Source organism: Callithrix jacchus, chromosome 5, assembly GCF_049354715.1.
Source record: "Callithrix jacchus isolate 240 chromosome 5, calJac240_pri, whole genome shotgun sequence".
Lineage (NCBI taxonomy): Eukaryota > Metazoa > Chordata > Mammalia > Primates > Cebidae > Callithrix > Callithrix jacchus.
This window is the reverse complement of record NC_133506.1, coordinates 91368261-91396249: the sequence shown is the minus strand read 5'-3', so window position 1 is coordinate 91396249 and position 27989 is coordinate 91368261. Positions and strand designations below refer to the sequence as shown.

Genomic DNA, 27989 nt, shown 5'->3' with positions numbered 1-27989 from the left:
AATCAAAAGATACAGACAAAATCTAACGGTATATCCAAAGATATACATAGACTCAAAATAAAGGGTTGGAAAAAAAAAACGTACCAACCAAATGGAGAGCAAAAATAAATAAATAAAAAGCAGGAGTTGCAATTTTCACATTTGACAAAATAGATTTCAAAGCTACAAGGATACAAGGGTAAAAGGATTAATGTAATAATAAGAGATCTTAACGCCCAGATACATAAGACCCATAATGAGATTTAGATTCAACGAGACAGAAAATTGATAACGATATCCGGGACTGGAACTAAGATACAGAACAAATAAACTTAATAGAGCTCTCCATTTTAAACACACAAAATATTCATTATCCACAAAATCTAACGATATATCTAAAGATATACAAAGACTCAAAACAAGGGGATGGAAAAAAACTCACCAACCAAATGGAGAGCAAAAATAAATAAATAAAAAGCAGGAGTTGTAATTCTCACACTTAATAAAATAGATTTCAGAGCTACAAGGATGCAAGGGTAAAAGGATTAATGTAACAATAAGAGATCTTAACACCCAGATACATAAGACACATAATGAGATTTAGATTCCACGAGACAACAAATTGATAATGATATCCAGGACTTGAACTCAGAGCCAGAACAAATAAACACAATAGAGGTCTCCATTTTAAACACATAAAATATGCATTAACCACTTTAAACACTCAAAATATTGATCGGCCATTATTGAAACCCATTTTAGGAATGAAGTAATATTCCTTTTTCCCTCTTTTTCTTTTTTTCCCTTCTTTTTCTCTTTTTCCCTCAAAAAAAAAATAAATAAATTTAATCGGTTTTACTTTTCCCTTCAGCCTCAAGTGACTTGGATTTCCTTGAGTTCAGTGTCTAGGGAGCCAAGTGCTGGGTGGCAAAAGGTAGATGGATGTTCCAGGGATAGAGACCTGTATCAGGTGAGTAACAGGAGCTGGAACCAATAAACACTCAGATGGTGCTAGTGGTCACGGTTCTGTTCTGGGTTTGAGAACACAGAAGGAGGTGTGAGGTGCTTTTCAGCCTAAGTGGGGTTGGGGGGAGGAGAGAAGGAAGTGGACAAGGCCAGGAGGCAGTTCCAGAACCTGAGAGCACAATCCTGCATGATCTCACTGCAGGCCCAGGATTCTGGAACTTGGTCTGCCTGATAGGCCCTATAGATGTAGTAGGGAAAAGGAGCGACAGCTGGCTAAAGGGGCCCCCCACAACCCTCCCCAACACTCTAGGAGAGCAACCTCTCTCCGCTGGTCCCGGGGTGCCATGGAGATGGAGAGCATGGCGGCCTCCACACGTTTCCACCAGCCTCACATGGAGAGGAAGATGAGTGCGATGACCTGTGAGATCTTCAACGAGCTTAGGCTAGAGGGCAAGCTCTGTGACGTGGTCATCAAGGTCAATGGCTTTGAGTTCAATGCCCACAAGAACATCCTCTGTAGCTGCAGTTCCTACTTTAGGTATAACAGGGTTGCCAAACTAAGCCAAAGGGGCAATTGGGCTCTTTTTGAGACACTTTGATCCCTTTTCTCTTTCCCACCCCACCATCTTAACTGTAGGGACACAGTCAAGGCTCTGGACTCCTTGAAAAAAATTTTTTAAGCCCGGCACAGTGGCTCATGCCTATAATCCCCAGTACTTTGGGAGGTTGAGGCGGGCAGATTATGAGGTCAAGAGTTTGAGACCAGCCTGACCAACATGGTGAAACCCCATCTCTACTAAAAATACAAAAACTAGCCAGGCATGGTGGTGCGAACTTGTAATCCCAGCTACTCAGGAGAATTGCTTGAACCTGGGAGGCAAAGGCTGCAGTGAGCCGAGATTGTGCCACTACACTCCAGCCTGGGTGACAAAGCACGACTTCATCTCAAAAAAGATTTTTGTTTGTTTGTTTTATGTTTTTTAGAGATAAGATCTCACTCTTTTGACCAGGCTGGAGTGTAGTGATGAATCATAGGTCACTGCAGCTTTGAACTGCAGGGCTCAAATGATCCACCTACCCCAGCCTCCCAAGTAGCTAGGTCTACAGGCACATCCCATTGCATCATGCTACTTTTTAAATGTTTTGTAGAGATGGAGTCTCACTGTGTTGCCCAGGCTGGTCCTGAACTCCTGGCCTGAAGCAATCCTCCTGCCTCAGTGTCCCAAAGTGCTGGGATTACAGGTGTGAGCCACTGTGCCTGGCCAGCTCTGTGGTCCTTGAGCCTGCCTAGCTCCTTTGCCTTCTGAAGAGGCATGACTAGGGTCAGGGCTTTTCTCTTTGATTTTTCTGTCTGTTTTGTTTTGTTTTCCCTTTTCTTTTGCTATTGAGAGATCTAATTTTTCTTTCTTTTTTTTTTTTTTTTTTTGAGATGAGTCTCACTCTGTCACCCAGGCTGGAGTGCAATGGTGCAATTTTGGCTCACTGCAACCTCCGCCTCCCAGGTTCAATCGATCCTCCACCTCAGCTGGGATTACAAGCGCCCACCACCATGCCTGGGTAATTTTTGTATTTTTAGTAGCAACAGCGTTTTGCCATGTTGCTCAGGCTGGTCTCAAACTCCTGACCTCAGGTGATCTGCCTGCCTTTACCTCCCAAAGTGCTGGGATTACAGGCATTAGGCACTGCACCTGGCAAGATCTGATTTTTCTTTTCTTTTCTTTTTTTTTTTTTTGAGAAGGAGTTTCGCTCTTGTTACCCAGGCTGGAGTGCAATGGCGTGATCTCGGCTCACCGCAACTTCCGCCTCCTGGGTTCAGGCAATTCTCCTGCCTCAGCCTCCCAAGTAGCTGGGACTACAGGCGCGCACCACCATGCCCAGCTAATTTTTGTATTTTTAGTAGAGACGGGATTTCACCATGTTGACCAGGATGGTCTCGATCTCTTGACCTCGTGATCCACCCGCCTTGGCCTCCCAAAGTGCTGGGATTATAGGCGTGAGCCACCGCACCCGGCCCCTCTATTATTCATTAAAAGAAAATTATTGAATGCCTATTTTGTTACAGGCACTCTTCTGGATACTGAAAAAACAATTGGCCAGGTGTGGTAGCTCACGCCTGTAATCCTAGCACTTTGGGAAGCCAAGACAGGCAGATCACCTGAGATCAGGAGTTCAAGACTAGCTGGTCCAACATGGTGAAACCCAGTCTCTTCTAAAAAAATACAAAAATTAGCTGAGTGTGGTGGTGCACACCTGTAATCCCAGCTACTCAGGAGGCTGAGACAAGACAGGAAAGTTGCTTGAACTCAGGAGTCAGAGTTTGCAATGAGCCAAGATCATGCCATTGCATTCCATCCTGGGTGACAGAGCAAGACCCTGTTTGAAAGAGAGAGAGAGAGAGAGTGAGAGAGAAAGAAAAAAGAGGAAGGAAGGAGAGAGAGAAAGAAAAAAGAGGAAGGAAGAGAGAGAGAAAGAAGAAAAGGAGAGAGAAGGAAGGAAGGAAGGAGGGAGGGAGGGAAGGAGGGAAGGAAAGAAAGAAAGAGAGAGAAAGATTCCTGTTCTCACGAAGTTTATCCTCTAGTAGGGGGAATGTGCATTAAATCAGTAAAATGCATATCAGGTCATCATAAGTGCTTGGGAAAAAAAGAAAAGGAAGATAAAAAGTAGTGAGTGGCCATTTTATTTTATTTTATTTTTTGAAACAGAATCTCGCTCTGTCCTCCAGGCTGAGTGCAGTAGCATAATCTTGGCTCTCACCGGAAACTCCGCCTCCCAGGTTCAAGTGATTCTTCTGCCTCAGCCTCCCGAGTAGCTGGGATTACAGACGTGTACCACCATGCCTGGCTAATTTTGTATTTTTTGTAGAGATATGGTTTTTCGACATTCGCCAGTCTGGTCTCAAACTCCTGGCCTCATGTGATATGCCTGCCTCGGCCTCCCAAAGTGCTGGAATTACAGGTGTGAGCCACTGCCCCCTGCCCCATTTTAAATAGGATTGTTAGAGAAGGTCTTGCTGACACAGTAACATTTGAGCAAAGACTTCAAGGGGATGAAGAAGGAAGAAATATGCAGCTGTGGAGGAGCCTTCCAGGCAGCGGGAACAGCAAGTACAAAGGACCAAAGTTGGAAGCAGCTCTGGTGTGCTTCAGGAACAGCAAACGGGCAGGCAGGGCTGGACACAGAGTGAAGGGCAGGTGGGAGAAGACAGGGTCAGAGAGGTATCAGTGGTCCAGATCTCAGAGGCCCTAAACATTCCCTGGGTAAGAACTTTGCATTTTACCCTGAGTAGGAAGGGAATTTAGTGGAAGATTACAAGTAGAAAAGAAACATAAACCTAGCCGGCATGGTGGCTCACGCCTGTAATCCCAGCACTATGGGAGGCCGAGGCGGGTGGATCATGAGGTCAAGAGATCGAGAACATCCTGGTCAACATGGTGAAGCCCCATCTCTACTAAAAATACAAAAAATTAGCTGGACATGGTGGAATGTGCCTGTAATCCCAGCTACTCAGGAGGCTGAGGCAGGAGAATTGCCTGAACCCAGGAGGCGGAGGTTGCGGTGAGCCGAGATGACGCCATTGCACTCCAGCCTGGGTAAACAAGAGCGAAACTCCGTCTCAAAAAAAAAAGAAAGAAAGAAAACAAACATAAACTTGTAAGAATTACTTTGTCTGCTGGGATAAACTATATAAACTCTAGACTGGGTGCAGTCGCTCACGCCTGTAATCCCAATGCTTTGGGAGGCTGAGGCAGGAGCATCACTTGAGCCTAGGAGTTCAAGACCAGCCTGGGCAATAAAGGAAGACCCTCCTCCCCTCCCCCGCCAATCTCATATTTTATATATATATATATTTTTTAATGGAGTCTTGCTCTGTCACCAGGCTGGAATGTAGTGGTGCAATCTTGGCTCACTGCAACCTCCACCTCCCAGGTTCAAGCAATTCTCCTGACTCAGCCTCCCAAGTAGCTGGGACTACAGGTTTGCACCACCAAGGCCAGCTAATTTTTTTATTTTTAGTAGAGACAGGGTTTCACCATGTTGGCCAGTATGGTCTTGATCTCTTGACCTTGGGAGCTGCCTATCTTGGCCTCCCAAAGTGCTGGGATTACAGGTGTGAGCCACCGTGCCAGACCAAACAAAAAAAATTTTAAGTCTACCAACTCTAGAGTTGTCAAGGGCAGAAGCAGGGAGATCAGTGAGGAGGTTATACCTGGTATTCTACGCAGGAGAGGATGACTTGGACCAAGAGGTGAGAAGTAATCAAATTCTGCATCAAATCTTGCCAAGTTGTTTGAATGATACTTATTTTAAAAGTACATTGTTCCTAGCACTTTGGGAGGCTGAGGCAGGTGAATCATCTGAGGTTGGAGTTCAAGACCAGCCTGACATGGAGAAACGCTGTCTCTACTAAATATACAAATATTAGCCAGACGTGGTGGCTCATGCCTGTAATCCCAGCTACTTGGGAGTCTGAGGCAGGAGAAATGCTTGAACCCAGGAGGCAGAGGTTGTGGTGGGCCGAGATTATGCCATTATACTCCAGCCTGGCCAAAAAGAGCGAAACTCTGCCTCAAAAAAAAAAAAAAAGTACATTGCTCAAGTTTAAATTCCTTAAGCGAGGCAGGATTTGGTGGACCATTGGTTGAGATAGAAAAGACCTGGGTCTTTTGACAGAGTCTTGCTCTGTCACCTAGGCTGGAGTACAGTGGCACGATCTCAGCTCACTGCAACCTTCGCCTCCCAGGTTCAAGCAGTTCTCCTGCCTCAGCCTCCCGAGTAGCTGGGATTACTGGTGCACTCCACCACACCCAGCTGATTTTTGTGTTTTTAATAGAGATGGGGTTTTGCCATGTTGCTTAGTATGGTCTCAAACTCCTGACCTCAGGTGATCCACCCACCTCCACCTCCCAAGGTGCTGGGATTATAGGTGAGTCACCGAGCCCAGCCCAAGAGACCTGGGTGTTGCTCTCAGTTCTAGATCTTAATTTCTCCATCCACAAGGTAAGAATGGCCAAAGTCAAAGTTGTTGGAAAGTTGTTCTTCTTGTCCACTGTATATAGCACATGCCTGCACCCCACTTGTCAGGCCGTTTCTAATGTACTCGCCCAGCAGGAGAGAAATGCGTCAGTGGCTGCTGGTTTCTTTCCTTTTTCCAGAGCTTTGTTTACAAGCGGCTGGAACAACACTGAAAAGAAGGTATACAACATCCCTGGCATTTCCCCCGACATGATGAAGCTGATCATCGAGTATGCGTACACCCGGACCGTGCCTATCACACCAGACAATGTGGAGAGACTGCTTGCTGCTGCAGACCAATTTAACATCATGGGTATTGTCAGGGGTTGCTGCGAGTTCCTCAAGTCGGAGCTGTGCTTGGATAATTGTATCGGCATCTGTAAGTTCACCGACTACTACTACTGTCCTGAGCTGAGGCAGAAGGCCTACATGTTCATACTGCACAACTTCGAGGAGATGGTGAAAGTCTCTGCGGAATTTTTAGAGCTCTCAGTCACTGAACTGAAGGACATCATCGAGAAAGATGAGCTCAATGTCAAACAGGAAGATGCTGTATTTGAGGCCATTTTAAAGTGGATTTCCCATGACCCCCAAAATAGAAAGCAGCACATTTCAGTTTTGCTTCCTAAGGTCAATGTTCACTCTTGATTCCTTTATCCCAGAGAGATTGTCCTAAAAGCAAAATTCAGACATATAACAGATCCCAAGGCTGTATCTACATGTCCTTAGATAGAAGGCATCTACTATTCTCTGGAATTTTGCAACAGTCATACTGGTTCTTTTTACTTCAGTTATAGTCTTTGACCAAAATCCTTCCTGGTGGTGGGGGAAGGAGAGCGTCTTTTTTTTTTTTTTTCTATGCAGTCTTGCTTTGTCACCAGGCTGGAGTGTAGTGGCGCAATTTCGGCTCACTGCAACCTTTGCCTCCAGAGGTTCAAGCAGTTCTCCTGCCTCAGCCTCCCGAGTAACTGGGACTACAGGTGCACGCCACCATGCCCAGCTAATTTTTGTATTTTTAGTAGAGACGGGGTTTTGCTATGTTGGCCAGGATGGTCTCAATCTCTTGACCTCGAGACCTGCCTGCCTTGGCCTCCCAAAGTGCTGGGATTACAGGCATGAGCCACTGTGACCGGCACAGAGTCTTCAGAATAATTCTAGGCGGGGTGTGGTGGCTCACTTTGGGAGGCCAAGAAGGGAGGGTTACTTGAGCCCAGAGTTTGAGGCCAGCCTGGGCAACATAGGGAGACCCAGTCTTTACATAAAATATTAAAATTAGCCAGGCATAGTGGTGCATACCTGCAGACCCAGCTACTGGGTGGGAGGCTGAAATGGGAGGATTGCTTGAGCCTGGAAGATCAAGGCTGCAGTGAGCCGTGATTGCCCCACTGCAATTCAGCCTGGGCAAGAGTGAGACCCTGTCTCAAAAAGAAAAAGAATTCTAAAGGGGTGAAATTCAGCGTTTTTTCTTTCTATGAATTTCTCCATACCCAAGGTAGAAGTTGAATTAGAAACCAAATTATGGGCCAGGCGCGGTGGCTCAAGCCTGTAATCCCAGCACTTTGGGAGGCCGAGGCGGGTGGATCACAAGGTCAAGAGATCGAGACCATCCTGGTCAACATGGTGAAACCCCGTCTCTAGTAAAAATACAAAAAATTAGCCGGGTATGGTGGCGCGTGCCTGTAATCCCAGCTACTCAGGAGGCTGAGGCAGGAGAATTGCCTGAACCCAGGAGGCGGAGGTTTCAGTGAGCCGAGATCGCGCTATTGCACTCCAGCCTAGGTTACAAGAGTGAAACTCCGTCTCAAAAAAAAAAAAAAAAAAGAAAAAGAAACCAAATCATGGCCAGGCACAGTGGCTCATGTCTGTGATTTTAGCATTTTGGGAGGCCAAGGTGGGCGGATCACCTGAGGTCAGCCGCCAACATGGTGGAACGCTGTCTCTACTAAAAATTCAAAAATTAGCTGGGCGTAGTGGTGCATGCCTGTAATCGCAGCTTCTTGGGAGGTTGAGACAGGAGAATCACTTGAACCCAGGAGGCAGAGGCTGCAGTGAGCAGAGATTACGCCACTGCACTTCAGCTGGGCAACAAAAGTGAGAATTAGTCTCAAAAAATAAAAAACAAACAAACAAAAAAACATGAGCATTGCACACTACTGTTGCCAGTTGGTGCTAATAAGCGTTAGTTTACATATACAGACACAGTCAATTACTGAACAAGTACCGTGGTTTTTCCTGGTGTAATAGCATTGTCCAGTGGCCAAGGAATGGAATTTCTCTGTGGCCACCTGAGTTGCCTTCTATCTAGCTCATTCTCAACTTCCAAATGTATATACCACTTCCCCGAAATGACTATTTATTATGAGACAGTGTCTCACTCTGTCACCCAGGCTGGGATGCTGTGGTATGATCACAGTTCACTGCAACCTCTACCTCCTGGGTTCAAGTGATTCTCAGGCTTTAGCCTCCAGAGTAGCTGGAACTACAGGCGTGTGCCACCATGCCTGGCGATTTTTTTTTTTTTTGAGATGGAGTTTTGCTCTTGTTGCCCAGGTTGGAGTGCAATGGCATGACCTCAGCTCACTGCAACCTCCGCCTCCCGGGTTCAAGCGATTCTCCTGCCTCAGCCTTCCAAGTAGCAGGGATTACAAGCATGCACCACCACACCGGGCTAATTTTTGTATTTTTAGTAGAGATGGGGTTTCTCCATGTTGGTCAGGCTGGTCTTGAACTCCAAACCTCGCGATCTGCCAGCCTCGGCCTCCCAAAATGCTGGGATTACAGGCACGAGTCACTGTGCCCAGTGGCAAATATTTTTTTTTCTTTTTTTTTGAGATAGAATCTAGCTCTGTTGCCCAGGCTGGAGTGTAGTGGGGCAATCTCGGCTCACTGCAACCTCCACCTCCTGGGTTCAAGTGATTCTCCTGCCTCAGTCTCCTGAGTAGCTGGGTGGCACTTGCCACCACACGCAGCTAATTTTTGTATTTTTAGTAGAGATGCAGTTTCAGCATGTTGGCCAGGCTGGTCTCAAAACTCCTGACCACAGGTGACTTGCCAGTCTTGACCTCCCAAAGTGCTGGTATTACAGGTGCTAGCCACCCCGCCTGGCCCCAACTTCTGTATTTTTAGTAGAGAGAGGGTCTTGCTATGGTACCAGGCTGGTCTCAAACTCCTGGCCTCAAGCAATCTGCTGCTTCGACCTCACAAAGTTCTGGGATTATGGTGGGAGCCTCAAAATCGACTATTTAAACTGTGACTTATACATTTCAAAAACAAACCAAAATATTTCCAGCAATTCAAAGGCAGACTATAAAATGGGGGTTAAGGATATGGGATTTCCTGGCACCCTCACCTCGCCTGAATGACTCTGCATTTGCTTCTTAGGTTCGCCTGGCCCTAATGCATGCTGAGTACTTCATGAACAACGTTAAGATGAATGACTATGTCAAAGACAGTGAGGAATGCAAACCAGTCATCATTAATGCCCTAAAAGCCATGTATGACCTCAACATGAATGGACCCTCTAATTCTGATTTCACCAACCCACTCACCAGACCCCGCTTGCCCTATGCCATCCTCTTTGCAATTGGTGGCTGGAGTGGTGGAAGCCCCACCAATGCCATTGAGGCATATGATGCTCGGGCAGACAGATGGGTGAACGTTACTTGTGATGAAGAGAGTCCCCGTGCCTACCATGGGGCAGCCTATTTGAAAGGCTATGTGTATATCATTGGGGGGTTTGATAGTGTAGACTATTTCAATAGCGTTAAGCGTTTTGACCCAGTCAAGAAAACCTGGCATCAGGTAGCCCCAATGCACTCCAGACGTTGCTACATCAGTGTGACAGTCCTCAGTAATTTTATTTATGCCATGGGAGGATTTGATGGCTACGTGCGTCTAAACACTGCTGAACGCTATGAGCCAGAGACCAATCAATGGACACTCATCGCCCCCATGCACGAACAGAGGAGTGATGCAAGCGCCACAACACTTTATGAAAAGGTAAAGGACCAGGGTGGGAGGGTGCAAAGTACAAGCCCAGAAATGATGCTGTTCTTTTTTGGGGTGGGTGAAAGATGAAGTGGCAGTATTCACTTTGCAGTACTCATTCTTCCTTCAACTAAGTGACCCAGCTACAACTGTCTTATTTTGCTTATTAAAAAGTAATGCGGCCGGGCCCGGTGTCTCATGCCTGTAATCTCAGCACTTTGGGAGGCAATGGTGGGCAGATCACTTGAGGTCAGGAGTTGGAGACCAGCCTCGCCAACATGGTGAAACCCCGTCTCTACTAAAAATACAAAAATTAGCCAGGCGTGGTGGCGCACACCTGTAATTCCAGCTACTCAAGAGGCGGAGGTTTAACTGAGCCAAGATAGCTCCACTGCCCTCCAGCTCAGGCAACAGTGAGACTCCAACTCAAAAAATAAAAAATAGGCCAGACATGGTGGCTCATGCCAGTAATCCTAGCACTCTGGGAGGCCGAGGTGGGTGGATTGCCTGAGCTCAGGAGTTCGAGACCAGCCTGGGCAACATGGTAAAACCCGGACTCTACTAAAATACAAAAAAATTAGCCGAACATGGTGGTGTGCGCCTGTAGTCCCAGCTACTCGGGAGGCTGAGGCAGGAGACTTGTTAGAACCCAGGAGGTGGAGGTTGCAGTGAGCTGAGATCAGACCACTGCACTCCAGCCTGGGTGACAGAGCAAGACTCTGTCTCTAAAAAAATTAATTGAGATTGTACGGACTGGGATTAAGTGTCTCCTACCACCACACACATATCCTTTCTTTCTATTCCCTAGAGGTGGAAATTTTAATAATCTTGGAACTCTTCACACAGGTCTACATATGTGGTGGGTTTAATGGAAATGAGTGCCTGTTTACAGCAGAAGTGTACAACACTGAAAGTAATCAGTGGACAGTCATAGCACCCATGAGAAGCAGGAGGAGTGGAATAGGCGTGATTGCTTATGGAGAACATGTATATGCAGTAAGTTGATCTAGTACTGCAAAAACACACGCACATATTACCCCTAGATTTTGTATTAGTAAATGGGTTTATGCTACTATTGTGAAGTATTTGAAGAGCTTTTTTTCATGGAAGAGGGAGTTATGAAATCACGGGTACCCCCACAAGGGCCTCCTCAGTGCATAGAATCAGTGGTTAGCGGCCAACGGTGTTTCTTTTGCTATCCACAGGTAGGTGGCTTTGATGGAGCGAATCGCCTCAGGAGTGCAGAAGCCTATAGCCCAGTGGCTAACACTTGGCGCACAATCCCCACTATGTTTAACCCTCGTAGCAATTTTGGCATTGAGGTGGTGGATGACCTCTTGTTTGTGGTGGGTGGCTTCAACGGCTTTACCACCACCTTTAATGTGGAGTGCTATGACGAAAAGACCGATGAGTGGTATGATGCTCACGACATGAGCATATACCGAAGCGCTCTGAGCTGCTGTGTGGTACCAGGGCTGGCCAATGTTGGGGAATATGCAGCTAGACGGGACAACTTCCCAGGATTAGCACTGCGAGATGAAGTAAAGTATTCTGCTTCAACAAGTACCCTACCTGTATGAGCCCCTTCATTTAGCTAATAAAAAGTCTAAGCAGTAAGAATTAATTCTTTTTTTTTAAATAAATGCAGTGTTTAAACTTTGAAGAATACTGGAAAATGTTCAGCTGAAGGGAGTGATGGTTGGATGAGGGAGCGGGAGGGAGGGAAGAAGGCAATGATATCCAACAGTGCACAATTAAAGAAGAAAAATCACATGGTACAAACCAGCTTTAAAGAAATATGTTTATTTAAAACTTACACTGAGACAATTAGTAGCTTTAACAGAGAACAAGATAGCTTCAAGAACATAAAACGAGCTATTTTACAAAGTAATGTCTCAAGGTGTTCTAAATACTACATCTCCTCTGACTTAAAAGGAGATAGTGAAGATTATATTTTCAGTAGAGTAGGGACCTGGATACTACTAGTCCAAAAAACTCACTGCATCAACTCAAATTAAATGTTTATTTTACAAATAACGAGCCCAAGCAGATGGATCATAAAATCTTCTAACATCTAGCAAGCACTACTTTCCACGAGTGCATATGCAGGAGGATTAAGTTAACAAGTGCTCTACAGTCTGTCTGTGCTTCAACATAAGACATTTGTAGTGATGGTCACAAAGTAAGACAAAAAAAGCCCCACAAACAGCAGTGGTTTTGCTAACTAATTAAATTCCTTGAAGCAAAATCACTACTAGGTTATATTACTGCTATTATATTACATCACTCAACTATGAGCTGTTCTGTTTCCAATGACCAGAACATACATTACAATAACAAAAACAAAAAATGGACTATTCTCAAGAAAGTAACAAACCGGAGTGATGAACTGTGCCAAAATGTTTCAGAGTTTAGGTGAGATTGAATTGCTTCTCAAGTATTTTACAGTTAAAGCACCCTCTGATATAGACAGAGTACTTGCTTTACAATAATGTATACTTTCAAAGACATGAAATGTGGCCAGTATACTATATTTAAACTTAATTTGAGAAAAGTACCAAAAAAGAAGTCCCTTTAGTTATGCTTGATTAGACCAAATAACTAAAATATACAATTCAGCTCATTTGTCTACATATATAGTATAGTGTTGATATTAGAATTACCAAACAGAAAATGAATTTTAAACATACCACATGCTACACTAGTCAAGAGGTAACGAGGAAAATGAGCCCTAGACACTGCCTTACCAGCAGCCTGATGGGTTTAAAAACAAAAGCACACAAATCTTCCATAAACACTATCTTTCCAGCTTCAAATTTCTGTTCCATATTAAAAAAAGTATATTTAAATTTTTTGGTCCCAGAAATACTATATAAAACCAGGTGATCAAAACAAAACTGATGTCATGAATTTTAAGAGTTTTTAGCAAAAAAGTTATTTTTGAACTGGCACAGCAAAAGCAAAGTTGAATATCAAGATACACAAGACTAATCATGCAAACAACTGTAAGTGGGATGTGTTACTTAAACACTAAGCTCATGACTGACATTCTCAATATACACCACTGATTTTTTTAAGCCATGGTGGGGTAGATACAGTTCAAGGATACCCATTCTAAGATATAAGTAGCCTCACTCAAAGTTATATATACTTGTTATTTTTTGGTATAATGACTTCCTCTCTCTTCTACAAACATAAGCAAAAGCAACAGCAACAAAACAAAGGTTTGCTTGAACACACCATTAAGCTGTCTTTCTAAAGTCATGTTTTTAACGGCTTACATTACCAAAAACCATCTTTTAAGTTTTCATCAAAAAGGAAATTTCTTTCCCAAGGAGCTATTTTAGGCCTGATCTTTGTAATTAGAATCTTTCCAAATACTCTGGCAAGTTATTTCCAGTTTAGAATTTCAGAATGTCAGCCTTGAACAATTTAAGCAAATCTGGTTTCTTTCCTTATTAACAAGTTAGTTAGAATATTTCAGAAACACAAGTTATTGATGTGAAATCACACATGTGAATTCAAATATAAAAATCAGAAATTCCAGAAAACCTGCACACATCAGCATGCAATGAAGGACTTACCCCTTCTTTCAGCCATGGCCTAGGCTGCCTGCTAAGTTAAAAAACAACAGTTTAAATCAAGGTTTTAGAACCAGACTTTGCCTAAATCTTATGACTTACAATTTTTGTCACACCATGTGAAAAAAACAGAACCCCACGAAAGACTTGGTAATGATTATCTCAGAAGACAACTCTGAGAACAAAAAACAAAAACACATCACACCCTTCTAGTGAAAAACTATCGTAGTGAGATATTAAATTATTTAAACATAAGAAAAGGAAGTTTGCTAGCATAGTCTATTGGAAAGAAATGAGAACTTTATTCAATGAGCTTCACTTAATGATTCACTCTTACTTGCATAGACCTCTCACAACTAGGAATTAGTGCTTCTCAGAATTCAAATGGCTTTTATTAAAGTGACTACAAAGAAATGGAAATTGAGAAAAGGGTAGTGGTGGGGTAGGATAATGTATCTTTATATGTAGAAATAGATTTGCAATTTCCCACACCCACTCCAGTCTAAATTAAAGGGATTTAAAGTTGATTTTCAACTTTAACACATCACACATTTATTAAAAACTTTTCTCCTAGGCAGGGATACTAATTTAAAAATTTCAAGTTCTTAGTATAGACCCAAGAGCTAAAACTATTAGTCTTGCAGCAAATAGCCAAAATTTCTGGTTGTGCTTTTCTCTTTCGATATTTGATCACTAACAAGGTTAACTATAATGGACTAGGAAAAAAAAATGACTGAACTTGGAATTTGACTTCTAGAATGGTATTCCAAAATGTCTAAGAAGGTAAAGACATTCCTTAAGAAACAGGATAAATCACCGGGCAGGTGGCTCTTTGGGAGGCCAAGATGGGAGGATTGCTTGAAGAAAGGAGCTTAGGACCAGCCTGACCAATAAGGTGAGACCTCACAGCTTAAAAAATAAAAAATAAAAAAAAGAAAACTACATTGCAAACTGTTAGGAATCCTTTATATTAACTGAGCACTAGGAGTCAATTTGAGGCCGGGCATGGTGGCTCACATCCGCAATCCCAGCACTATGTTCCCCAGGCTGGTCTTGAACTCCTGAGCTCAAAATCTGCCCACCTCAGCTTCCCCCAAAGTGCTGGGATTATAGTCGTGAGCCACTGTGCCCAGCCCACAATCTTTAGGAGCCAAAATTATGTACCCAAATTTGGTATCCTAGGCTCAAGCAAAGTTTAAAAGTGTAGAGCAACTAGATAAAATATAACAATCAGGGCCAGAAATAATGCTTCTCTTTAGCAACATTTCTCTAAATTGTGGCTTCTTTCCCATTTTGAAAAAAACAGTTTTTGTAGAAAGTAATAATGGGCCAGGTGTGGTGGCTCAAGCCTGGAATCCCAGGACTTTTGGGAGGTTGAGGCGGGGGGATCACCTGAGGTCAGGAGTTCAAGACCACCCTGACCAACATGGCAAAACCCTGTCTCTACTAAAAGTAGAAAAATTAGCCGGGCGTGGTGGTGGGCGCCTTTAATCCCAGCTACTCAGGAGGCTGAGGCAGGAGAATCACTTGAACCTGGGAGGCGGAGATTGCAGTGAGCCAAGATTTTGCCACTGCACTCCAGGCTGGGTGAGGAGAGCAAGGCTTTGCCTTAAAAAAAAGGCCGGGCATGCAATCCCAGCAGTTTGGGAGGCCGAGGCAGGTGAATCACTTGAGGTCAGGTGATTGAGAAAACCTGGCCAACATGGTGAAACCCTGTCTCTACTAAAAATACAAAAATTAGCCAGGGGTGGTGATGCACACCTGTAATCCTATTAGGGAGGCTGAGGCAAAAGAATCACTTGAACCTCCCGGGAGGCAGAGGTTGCAGTGAGCTGGGATCGAGCCACTGCACTCCAGCCTGGGCCACAGAGTGAGATTCCATCTCAAAGGCAAAAAAAGGGAATATTGAAAATTCTATATAATATGCATTAGAGCAAAAATTAAAATGGAAGGCATTGAGTGTAGATTGTCATAGGCATTATTTACACTCATTAACACATCCTCAAATTATCCTGCAACTCCTGAAAAAGGTGTTTAAAAAATGTTTTAAATGCCTTTCTCAGTCTACACTAATACTTTTCTTCTTAGAGAAACAAAGTTCACATATGTGACCTTCTGTGTATTTAGTCAATCAGCTAAAGAGCTATACTTATGCCAACTATCCTCACCTCAGACCAAAGGCTTAAAGTCTGTAAACAGCTGCTAATGAAAAATATTCAAAAAATGCATGAGCCAATCACAAATTTCTCATCAGTCACATCTTCTAGAAATGAAAATGGCATTTCTAGATAAACATAAGAAAGTATCAATGCAAACATTCTCAAACCATCTTGCTGAAATATTGAGCATTTTCATCCAAATTTCAGTCTCACTATTGCACATGCCTCCTGCAGATGAGGGCTCAGTGCATAAGTCCGATCTTGCCAAAACCAATCATTTCATGAAAAATGAGAAAGAATATCAAAGTAAATGTGCAAATAAAATTGGTGCTTAAAGCATGTTCAAAACATAAGTCCCCAAGACAAAGGAGTTATAACTCGTTGGCAGAAAAACAGCCAAGCAACTACACCTGACTTTCCCATTTGTCTTTAATAAGATCTTATTTAGCTAGCACAAACAAACCAAAGACAAAGATTGCAAGTTAACAAAATGACCATGTATTGAACTGAGTTTCCCATTCTCTAGTTTTAACTGTATTTCCTTTATATGGGGTAACAACCAGTTCAGGTAGAAAATAAGTTATCGACATACTTTTTCAAGTAACAGCCTGGATATCTTCAGCTTCACGAAACGGGTATAACAGTTTTGAGCTGCACACTTGAGAGAGCCTAGCATTCAATCTGAGAGCTTGGCACTCGCCGCATGTTTAGGGCGTGACGATGTATCTCTTGCATTTGTCTGATGCGGTCCTTCTGCCACATTAGGTTTTGAGGCATAGGATATCTCTGTGTGCCATGCAAGTATCGGTAGGGGATCCTCACGTGACAAGCAGTGGCTCTACAACGAGGTTGTGGCATAGGAGGAAGCAGCATCCACCTCTTCCTCTCCGCACAATATCGGTAGGCTTCTTTCCGATACTGTTTATCTATATCATCACTGTTTTTCCAGCCTCCAATAATGAAGACATCATCTTTGTAATAGCAAATGGCTGCTCCTTCGATGCTTAGGACTTCTGGAGGCAAGCTTTCAAGGATCTCATCAGATACCTGGCTGGCAATTTTTCTTACTGCCTCTTCGTTTTCTAAACAATAACTCTTGGGACAACATGATGCTGTCTGATAAAAGTTTGAATTGACCACAGACATTTGGAAAAAGCAGTAATTGTCAATAAGTGGCAAAGATTCCACATCTTGCCACTGTCGAGTCTCTGTATCATAGCAAGTAATTACAGCCTTTAGTCCATCTTCAGTGTCCCGGTCCACAGGAGTGCGGGCGGCAATGTATACAAACCGGTCTTCAATGCCTAGTGCTTTGACATCTCGAAGAATCTTTGGTGCCGATTCCAAGTTGTGCCATTTATCAAGCTCAGGATTATAAACAGTCACATCTTTAAAACCAGGACTAAAGTTGCCATGTCCTCCAATGCTATAGAGCTTCCCTTTGACTTCTGTTAGCCCAAAAGAATGCTTTCTTGTCATCAGACTACAAACATGTTCCCATGTATTCAAATTTGGGTTATACCTTTCTACAGTTTTAGCAAACCCTGGCTCCATTGATCCTGCAACATACACGTAGGATTCTGTTACTGCAACAGCATGTCCATCGAGGTGATTATGAATATGTGGCAGGTTTACCCATCTGTCCTCATCAACAAAATACCCCACACATTCACTTAAATAGTCTCCTCCTTCTGACACACCTCCAATAACCATGATCACATCCATATTTTGCCCATAACGAGGCAGTAGTGAAACATGAGAAGTGGGGAGCTGGAATGTGCCAGATTGTATATTCTCAGCTCTCAGAGCATGCCTCTCCACTGCATCAGCCACCAACTTGACGCAAACTTCATTATTGGCTACCAGCCTCTCTGGTTTGACATGTCGTGTAAGGTAGGTAGGTTTCATCTGGGACAACCTGAGCAATTTAAAAAGTTCTTCGAAGTATCTCTCTCTCTCTTCAGCATTTCTCTGAACCCATTTCAAAACGGTTTCAAAGAGAACTTCTTCAGAATCAACCGTAATTTCCAAATCTGAAAGCCAGTCTCTAATGAGATGGAAAGGTAATGTATAAAATTCTTCATCCTGAATCACTTTGTGGAAATTTCTCCGTATCATATCAGCAGCCTTCAGAGCAAGTTGGCTCAGGGTGTACATGTGGGCTAAGCTATGAATTGCCACACAATTTGAGAGATGAAGTTTTTTCTTAAGAAATTCTCCACAAAATTCTTTTAAACGAATTAGTAGAAACCTAAAATCAAGAAAAAGGGAAGATTAATTTTTCAAATGTACATATTTCATGTGGTTACTTTTTTCTTTCTTTTTGAGACAGAGTCTCACTCTGTCACCCAGGCGGGAGTGCAGTGTTGTATTATCGGCTCACTGCAACCTCTGCCTCCTGGGTTCCAGCAATTCTCTTGCCTCAGCTTCCCAAGTAGCTGGGATTACAGCTACTTGCCACCACATCCAGCTAATTTTTGTATTTTTAATAGAGGTGGGGTTTTACTATGTTGGCCAGGCTGGTCTCAAACTCCTGACCTCAAAATGATCCGCCTGCCTCGGCCTCCCAAAGTGCTGGGATTATAAGTGTGAGCTACCATGCCTGGCCTACATTTTTTTTTTTTTTTTTTTTTGAGACATAGTCTCACTCTGTTGGCCAAGCTGGAGTACAGTAGCACCATCTCAGCTCACTGCAACCCCTGTCTCCTGGGCTCAAGCAATTCTCCTACCTCAGCCTACCAAGCAGCTGGGATTACAGGCATGTGCCACCATATCTGGCTAATTTTTGTATTTTTAGTAGAGATGAGGTTTCACTACGTTGGCCAGGCTGGTCTTGAACTCCTGACCTCAGGTAATCTGCCCACCTCGGCATCCCAAAGTGTTGGGATTACAGGTGTGAGCACCCTACCTACCCACAGCCTATGTTTTTCTTTCTTTCTTTTTTTGAGATGGCGTTTCACCATTTTGGCCAGGCTGGTCTTGAACTCCTGACCTCGTGATTCACCTAACTCGGCCTCCCAAAGTGCTGGGATTACAGGCTTGAGCCACCTTGCCCAGCCCATGGCCTACGTTTTTAAAAATATTATTATTATTATTATTTTAGAAATGGGGTCTCACTATATTGTCCACACTGGTCTTGAACTCCTTACCTTAAGCAATCCTCCTGCCTCTGCTTCCCAAAGAGTTTTTGGATTACAGTTTATGAGCCACTATACCCAGTCTACGGTCACATTTTGAGAGAATCTAAATTATATATATTGAAATGGTTAATCTCACTTTGTAAAGAAAACCTGAAAGAAAAAAAAAACCACCACCAAATTAGAAAATATTGTGCTGGAAAAGGATGTTTAAAAGCACATATAGGCTGGGTGTTTGGGAGGCTGAGAATCACTTGAGCCAGGAGTTCGAGACTAGCCTAGGAAATGTGGCAAAACCCTGTCTCTTAAAATACAAAAATTAGCTGGGCTTGGTAGTGGGCGCCCAGTTACTCAGGAGGTTGAGGGAGGAGAATCGTTTGAACCTGGGAGGCAGAGGTAGTGAGCCGAGATTTTGCCACTGCACTCCAGCTTGGGTGACAGAATGAGATTCTAGCCTCAAAAATAAAAAAAAAAAGGACGTACAGAGCTGGGCATGGTGATGCATGCCTGTAGTCTCAGCTACTCAGGAGGCTTAGGCAAGAGGATTGGTTGAGGTCAGGAGTTCAAGGTTCTAGTGAGCTATAATCGTGCCTGTGAATAGCCACTGCACTCCAGCCTGGGCAACAAAGCAAGACTGTCTTAGACTGTCTTTAAAAAAAAAAATACATAGGCTGGGCATGGTGGCTCATGCTTGTAATCCCAGCACTTTGGGAGGCCAAGATGGGCAGATCATGAGGTCAGGAGTTCAAGATCAGCCTGGCCAACATGGTAAAATCTCGTCTCTACTAAAAATACAAAAATTAGCTGGGCATGGTGGCAGGCGCCTGAAGTCCCAGCTACTTGGGAGGCTGAAGCAGGAGAATGGCTTGAACCCAAGAGGTGGAGGTTGCAGTGAGCCAAGATTGTATCACTGGACTCCAGCCTGGGTGACAGAGCAAGACTCCATCTAAAAAAAAAAAATATATATATATATATATATATATATATATATATATATATATATATAAATCATATTTGTATAAGATATATTTAAGGTATTATTTATATTATAGTTTATATAATTACATATATGTGAAATATAAATATATAAACATACACACATATATATGAAAACACAAAATGGAATTTTTATTTTGGGAGACAAGTTTTTGCTACGCTGCCCAGACTGGAGTGCAGGGGCTATTCATAGGTGTGATCACAGTGAACTACAGCCCCAAACTCCTAGGCTCAAGCAATCCTTCTACCTCAGCTTCCAGAGTAGCAGGGACCACAGGCACATGACACTGGATCCAGCTGGAGTTTTTTGATGGTTTTTGTTTTTTGAGATGGAGTCTTGTTCTGTTGCCAGGCTGAAGAGCAGTGGCACAATCTCAGCTCACTGCAACCTCTGCCTCCTGGGTTCAAGGGATTCTCTTGCCTCAGCCTCCCGAGTAGCTGGGATCACAGGTGCACACCACCATGCCCGGCTAATTTTTTGTATTTTTTAGTAGGGATGGGGTTTCACCATGTTAGCCAGGCTGGTCTCAAACTCCTGACCTCAGCCTCCCAAAGTGCAGGGATTAAAGTACAACAGTCCCAAACTTTATTTTCACTTTAATTTGTCCCTGGCAAAGCAATTCCCTATCCAAACTTGTCTTTGCCGTTCTTCCCTAATTCCTTGCTAGCCACCAGCCTCATGTTTTTTGTTTGTTTTTGTTTTTTTTTTTTTTTTTTTTAGAGACGGAGTTTCGCTCCTGTTACCCAGGCTGGAGCGCAATGGCGCGACCTTGGCTCACTGCAACCTCCGCCTCCTGGGTTCAGGCAATTCTCCTGCCTCAGCCTCCTGAGTAGCTGGGATTACAGGCACGCACCACCGTGCCCAGCTAATTTTTTGTATTTTTAATAGAGACGGGGTTTCACCATGTTGACCAGGATGGTCTCGATCTCTTGACCTCGTGATCCACCCGCCTCGGCCTCCCAAAGTGCTGGGATTACAGGCTTGAGCCACCGCGCCCGGCCGTTGTTTTTGTTTTTTTTTGAGACAGAGTCTCACTGTCACCCAGGCTGGAATGCAGTGTGGAATCATGGCTCAGTGCAGCCTCAACTGCAGTATCGACTTCTTGGGCTCAAGTGATTCTCACCTTTACCTCCCAAGTTGCTGGGACTACAGGCACACGCCACCACACCCAGATACTTTTTTTTTTTTGTAGAGACAAGGTTTTGCCATGTTGCCCAGAATGGTCTCAAACTCCTAAACTCAAGCAATCTGCCCACTTTAGCCTCCCAAAGTGCTGAGATTACAGGTGTGAGCCACCACACCCAGTATACCAGCCTCTTTTAAAATGAAAGAGGGTCTCAGTGAAAGGACCTTATGGTATAAAGTAACAGCCAGGCAGGAACTTGTTGGGGGGGTCTTTTCAGTCAGATATCAGAAGAAACAGGCTTTCTGCTAGAAGTTTTATTTTATTTTCAAATTTTTATCCAGGAGCATAGATTCAAGATACCCTGAGTAGATATACTCCCTGTGTCAGAGGTTTTAATCTCATCACCAGAGCTTTTTCTCTGGGCAGCCAGAGGGGATGGAGTACTCAGAAGATTTGTCCTGAACTGGGTTCTCACTAAAGCAGGGATGCCACACAAACTCAAACATCTGAAGAAGCAGGATATAACACAAAAACACAACAAAAAAACATGTGTAGAGGCTGGGTGCAGTAACTCAGGCCAGGCACAGTGGCTCAGGCCTATAATCCTAACACTTTGAGAGACTAAGGCAGGAGGATCACTTGAGGTCAGGAGTTCAAGACCAATCTGGCCAAAATGGTAAAACCGTGTCTTTACTAAAAATAGAAAAATTAGGCCAGGCTCAGTGGTTCATGCCTATAATCCCAGCACTTTGGGAGACCAAAGTGGGTGGATCACCTGAGGTCAGAAGTTCAAGACCAGCCTGGCCAACATGGCAAAACCCCATCTCTACTAAAAATACAAAAATTAGCCAGGTGTGGTGGCATATACCTGTAATCCCAGTTACTTGGGAGGTTGAGGCAGGAGAATCACTTGAACCCGCAAGGCGGAGGTTGCAGTGAGCTGAGATCGTGCCCACTGCACTCCAGTGACAGTGAGACTCCATCTCAAAAAACAAAAACAAGGCCAGGCGCGGTGGCTGAAGCCTATAATCCCAGTACTTTGGGAGGACGAGGCGGGTGGATCACGAGGTCAAGAGATCGAGACCATCCTGGTCAACATAGTGAAACCCCATCTCTACTAAAAATACAAAAAGTTAGCTGGGCATGGTGGCATGTGCCTGTAATCCCAGCTACTCAGGAGGCTGAGGCAGGAGAATTGCCTGAACCCAGGAGGCGGAGGTTGTGGTGAGCCGAGATCCCGCCATTGCACTCCAGCCTGGGTAACAAGAGCAAAACTCTGTCTCAAAAACAAACACACACACAAAAAAGACCCCACAAAAATTAGCCCAGCATGGTGGTGGGTGCCTGTAGTCCCAGCTACTCAGGAGCCTAAGGCAGAAGAATTGCCTGAACCTGGAGCAGAGGTTGCAGTGAGCTGACTGAGATCATGCCACTGCACTCCAGCCTGGGGACACAGAGAGACTCCATCTCAAAAACAAAAACAAAAACAAATGTGTAGGTTAAAAACAAAACAAAGTGATTTGGCATGTAGCTGACTAAATATTGTCTGCTCACCTAAATTCATTTAAAGGTAAATTAAAAAAACCCCACAATCGTTTCAGACAAATTCTTAAATCTGGCAGCAATCGGCCTGAGGATAGCCAATTTGAGACCACTGCTTTAAAAAGACTAAGTCCCCAGAACTAAGAAAAACCTTAAAACAAGATTAAGAATCACTTCATCAGTTTAGGCCTCTCTCAATTCAGTAACCATTTGTTATTAGTGACTGTGCTTAGTAACTATCTTAACTATAATATGAAGATGAGTAAGTCAGGCTCCCTTCACCCTTTTAAGGGAACGTATCATTTTAGAGATAAAGCAAAGACAAAGTGGAGTGGTAAAGGAATATAGTGGCTCCCAGACATGTCTGGGTGCCAGCATCACCTGATTCCCAGGCTGTCCTGGGCTCCTAGTTTTAGCACACACTCCAGGTAATTCAGAGACATGTTCCCATAGGTGTCTGGAAGCAATGCTTCATGAAAATAGCTGTCCTATACTAGGCATCTGTCATGTGAGGGGCATCAGGCATATTCTATTATTATATTTCTGATCCTTACAAGTGCCCAGTGAGGCAGGCATGATCATCAACAGTCAGAATGCATTTAGGGGTAGGGGTAGAGGGTCCTGCCTCAGAGCTGATGGGAAGATTAAATGTGATGGCTGGTTGCAGGGCACGTCAAACAGTGCCTGACAAAAGCCAGCTGCTTAGCCTCTGACAGATTGAGAGATGAGTTTTGAGTAAAATGCCTGGAGTATCCTATCCTCTCTTCTAACTCCCCAGTAGAGCAGGGGCAAATCTGTCAAACTCAAGATCATATGACAGAATCAAACATAGCTTGGGTGAGTGCAATGACCCTTTTCCACCCATTTTCAGCAACAACCCTCTCTCCCTCAGAGCTATGCTCAGCCCACTCCACCTTCTCACTGATGACCCAGCCTCTTGAGAAAACAGAAACAATCAGGCAGGAACTTCATCTTCCCATCACCAATCTGCCAGCAGCTGTACCCTATAATCTGCCTTTGCAGTCCAACCTTTCCAATTTTAATATGGATTCTATACTGAAACAGAGTATTTCACCCAAAAATATACTTCTTTGACATATTCAGAGGGGACGAAAGCATAGGACTCGCTTTGAAGAGCTGTCTTTTGTGGGGGAGATTTGTATCTGTAGAGAAAATCCACATTAATGAGGTAAACAGGCTTTCTCTGAAGCCCCCCTCTTATTCAGATCTAGGAAAGATGCACTCACAGGAAAAACTAAGGAAGCTAATGTCCGACACTTTAAAGGTCTGACAGAAACTTTTCCCACAGGATACATCTATTCTTTGTGACAGCTGCTGCCTGTGAGGTTCCACCTGCCTAACAGGACAGTCTGTGGTGCCATGCTTTCCTCTCCTGGCTCTCCCATAACCTGTCTTGATGCACTCCAAGTCTCCATTCTTTCTGTAACCACAGGATGGTCTACAAATTTCAGTCGTGCCTTAGAGTTTTCTTATTTTGTCTGACTCTTGAGCACACATGTGCCTGTAATAATCTTACACTTTTCTCTGTCCTATAACCTGTCTTTTAAGAATGTCAGCTGTGTTGCCGGACGTGGTGGCTCAAGCCTGTAATCCCAGCACTTTGAGAGGCCGAGGCAGGTGGATCATGAGGTCAAGAGATCAAGACCATCCTGGTCAACATGGTGAAACCCCATCTCTACTAAAAATACAAAAAATTAGCCAGGCATGGTGGCGTGTGCCTGTAATCCCAGCTACTCAGGAGGCCGAGGCAGGAGAATTGCCTGAACCCAGGAGTCGGAGGTTACGGTGAGCCGAGATCACGCCATTGCACTCCAGCTTGGGTAACAAGAGCGAAATTCCGTCTCAAAAAAAAAAAAAAAAGAATGTCAGCTATGACCCTTTATGATAAAGAGGAAAGGGATCACTCCTCTTCCATCCCTACAGTTCCCTTCTTGGTTGCAATGACTTTACTCCTGCAATCACTCCTCTGCTCCTGTAACATCAATTACTCCTCTTCTACTGAATCATTTTCAGCAGCACACAAACATGCTCTAGTATCTCTTACCTCAGTGGGATTGCCTCCCCCCAAAAAACATTTCCACATTTGTACCATTTTTCTGATCCTCTTTATAAAGCAAAGCTTAACTAGCTCTTGTCAATGGCATCAATGACCTGCAACCATCACTTATGGGTTGACAGAGTTGACATGACTGGCTACTCCCTCCTTGACATCCTTCCTTGCTATGTTTCCAAGAGATCAGTCTCCTTCTTTTTTTTTTTTTTAGACTGACACTCACTCTGTTGCCTAGGCTGGGGTGCTGTGGCGAAATCTCAGCTCACTACGACCTCCACCTCCTGGGTTCTAGCAATTCTTCTGCCTGCCTCAGCCTCCCGAGTAGCTGGGATTACAGGCACCTGCCACCACGTCCTGCTAATTTTTGTATTTTCAGTACAGACAGTTTCATCATGTCGCCCAGGGTGGTCTCGAACTCCTAGTCTCCCAAAGTGCTGGGATTGGAGGCATGAGCCACCTCACCCAGCCAGCTCCTCTTTCACATTCTAGAGAACCCCAGGGTTCACTCCCTAAGTAATACCATCCAGCCCCATGGCTTTAGTTACCATTTATATGCTAATTTCCCCAATATGTATCTCTAGCTCCCCTGTGCTTATATTCAACTGCCCCAGGCACCTCCTTAACCAAATCCCAACTCCTGATCTTCCTCCCAGACTTGCTCTTCTGCAATCTTTCACATCTTAATAATTCCATCCTTCCAATTGCTTGGGTCGAAAAGGTAGCAGTCTTTTCCCCTATATCCCACATCAAATCCAGCAGCAAATGCATCTCATCTACTTTCAAAATACATCTAGAACCAGAGCACTTCTCATCACCTTTACTTCTCCCACCTCAAACCAAGCCTCCACCACCAATGACACAACCACCTACAGTCTCTCTGTGTCTGCCCTTGTTGCTCCCTCCTCAATGCCATATCCTTTGTTCTTTTTTTTTTGAGACTAGAGTCTCACTCTGCTGGCCAGGCTGGAGTGCAGTGGTGCAATCTCGGCTTACTGCAACCTCCCGCCTCTCAGGCTCAAATGATTCTCGTGCCTCAGCCTCCCCAACAGCTGGGATTACAGGCAGGCCATCACGCCTGACTAATTTTTGTATTTTTTAGTAGAGATGGTGTTTCACCGTGTTGCCCAGGCTGGTCTCAAACTCCTGACCTCAAGCATCCACCCACCATGGCCTCCCAAAGTGCTGAGATTACAGGCGTGAGCTACGGTGCCTGGCCGCCACATCCTTTTTCAACACAGCACTATTCATCAAATCAGGCTGCATCATTCCTCTGCCCCAAACCTTCCCATTTCAATCAGAATAAAAGCTCATGTCCTTCCACAGGTCATCAAGGCCCTATGGGATCTGGATCCATGCCCATTACCATCCTGGGGCTTCTCCTATTCCTCTCACCATGCATCCCTTTGACACAGCCATACTGGCTCCCGCTGTTCTCTAACACACAGCAAGCTCCTCCTCAGGGCCTCTGTACGTGTGTCCCCTACCTGACACACGCTTTACCTCCCTCTTTCGGTTCTGAGCAAAACGTCTTGTTCAAGAGGCAGTCTTCTATCTACCCAGTTTGAAAAACACCTCCTCTCTCCCAGCACTTTCTATGTACTCCCCCCATGCTTTATTTTACTTATTTACCGTCCGTCTACCAACCGAAGTGCGATAAGGAAAAGGACTTTTGTCTGTTTTGATCACTGCTGAAACACTAGTACCTTAGAATCCTGCATCTGAGTGGATGCGTTTTGTTAACGAATCTGTAAGATGATAATTGCCAAAACAAACGCCTCCCCATCTCTATAAATGGTATTACCTGCCTTCTAACCAGTCTCTGGAGCATCCATTCCTGCTCCCTACAATCCATTTACAACAGTGGCAGAATAATATTAAAATACTTAAATCAGATCATTTCTTTACCCAGCTTCCTACCACACTCAGTGAAATCCAAAGTCGTTATTCCAACGCATCTCACGCATCCTTTTCCTCTTCATCCACTAGACAGTCTCACTGGACTGTATTTTAAGGCTTTTCTTTAAGCCAAACTGGATCCTGCCGGAGGGCCTTTGCGTTGTCTGTAATGTTCATTCCCCATCTTTGCACGATCAGTTATTTTTTGACATTTAGAGGTCAGTCGAAACGTCACCTCCTCAGAAAGGTCTTTATTCAATCCGTATCTTTTCACTACTTTTGAACGTCACCACAACACTTAACACATACTGACTTTTCTTTTCATCACCTTTGTCCCACCACCTAGTTAGCATCTGAGCTCCCTGGGTGCGGGGCGCCCTCGCCTGACCTGCGGGTGCATCCTCCTCGCCCAGCGCAGTGGCTGCCCCCCAGCAGACGCTCAGCGAGTGTGAAACCAATGCGCCCACTCAGGACTTGCGGGGCTGCCGTGGCAGGCACTGCCCGCCCGTCCGCTGACGAGCATCTCCCCCTCTCCGCGCCCGCCGCCCTCCGCGCTCCCGCCTCCCTCGCTTACCTGTCGGCCAACTCCAGCACCTCGTGCACGCTGCCCGTGCTGACGCGGATGCGCCCGGTGTACATATACTCGATAACGGCTTCCACTGTGTCGGGTTCGGGCCCCGGCTCAGAGCTCCACTTGCGCATCTCCACCCGTCCCGAGCGGGACTCGGAAAACTGGCCCGACAGCAGGGGCGTGAAGTACTCGGTGGCCGCGGCCAGTACCGAGCGGTGGGCCCGGAACTCGCGGCCTCCAGCCCCGCCGAAGCACAGGGTAATGTCGCAGAAGAGGCCCTGGCGCCGCTGCTCGTTCTGCCGCCAGGACAGCTCTGAGCAGTGAGAGCTGCACTCGAAATCCTCGGCTTCTGGGCCCGGATCGCCCCCGCTCGCCTCCATGGCAGAGATCCCCGGCCCAGGCCCGAAGTCCACCGTGCCGCTGCCTCGGACTTCCGCAGCCAGTCCTGCCGAGCCGGCGGCGGCAGTCTCCATGCTCTCCATCTCCAGCACCTGAAGAGATGCAGCCGCGGCGGCCGCCGCCGCTGCCGCCACTGCCGCGGCCGCCATCTTGACGCTGCCGCGCCCGGCCTCCGCAGCCTTGGAACGATGTGGCCGTTTGGTGAGACAGAGAGGGATTCTGGGATTAAATAGTGCGCGCGGGGCGGAGCCGGGTCGCCCGCCGACTGCGCACGCGCCACCTCGCCTCCCGCAGCCCCGCCCACCTTGGTGAGGTTCAGCTGTAATCGTCTACCAGTCGGGATGACTTCGCCCCAGGCCCCTTACCAGGACATCGGGTGCGAGGAGGGCTCGCTCCCTTTCCTTGGGTAGCATGCTCTCTGCAGTCATTTTGTCGAGTAAAAGCCACTTTAGATCATCATCCGTTGTTAAAGCCTTAAGTGACAATACAGGATTTTTATAAGATTGAGTCCTAGCTAAGTGGATGAGGGGTGAATGAGTTACCTGTTACCCCTAATTTATCT

General features: G+C 45.1%; 2 protein-coding genes across 2 annotated transcripts; one reads left to right on the top strand and one right to left on the bottom strand.

Moving 5' to 3' along the window:
• Nucleotides 1-1185: 1185 nt before the first annotated feature.
• Nucleotides 1186-14465, top strand: KLHL10 (kelch like family member 10). Its single transcript, XM_035300532.3, has 5 exons — nt 1186-1483; nt 6099-6588; nt 9340-9957; nt 10792-10941; nt 11151-14465. Exons 1-5 carry the CDS (start codon nt 1290-1292, stop codon nt 11523-11525), a joined length of 1827 nt encoding a protein of 608 aa, XP_035156423.1. The 5' UTR covers nt 1186-1289; the 3' UTR covers nt 11526-14465.
• KLHL11 (kelch like family member 11) lies at nt 11733-27627 on the bottom strand. The gene is made up of 2 exons (XM_002748621.6): nt 27032-27627; nt 11733-17936 (listed from the first exon to the last, which is right to left on the bottom strand). The coding sequence occupies exons 1-2, from the start codon at nt 27574-27576 to the stop codon at nt 16355-16357; spliced, it is 2127 nt and encodes a 708-aa protein (XP_002748667.1). The 5' UTR covers nt 27577-27627; the 3' UTR covers nt 11733-16354.
• Between the last annotated feature and the right edge of the window lie 362 nt (nt 27628-27989).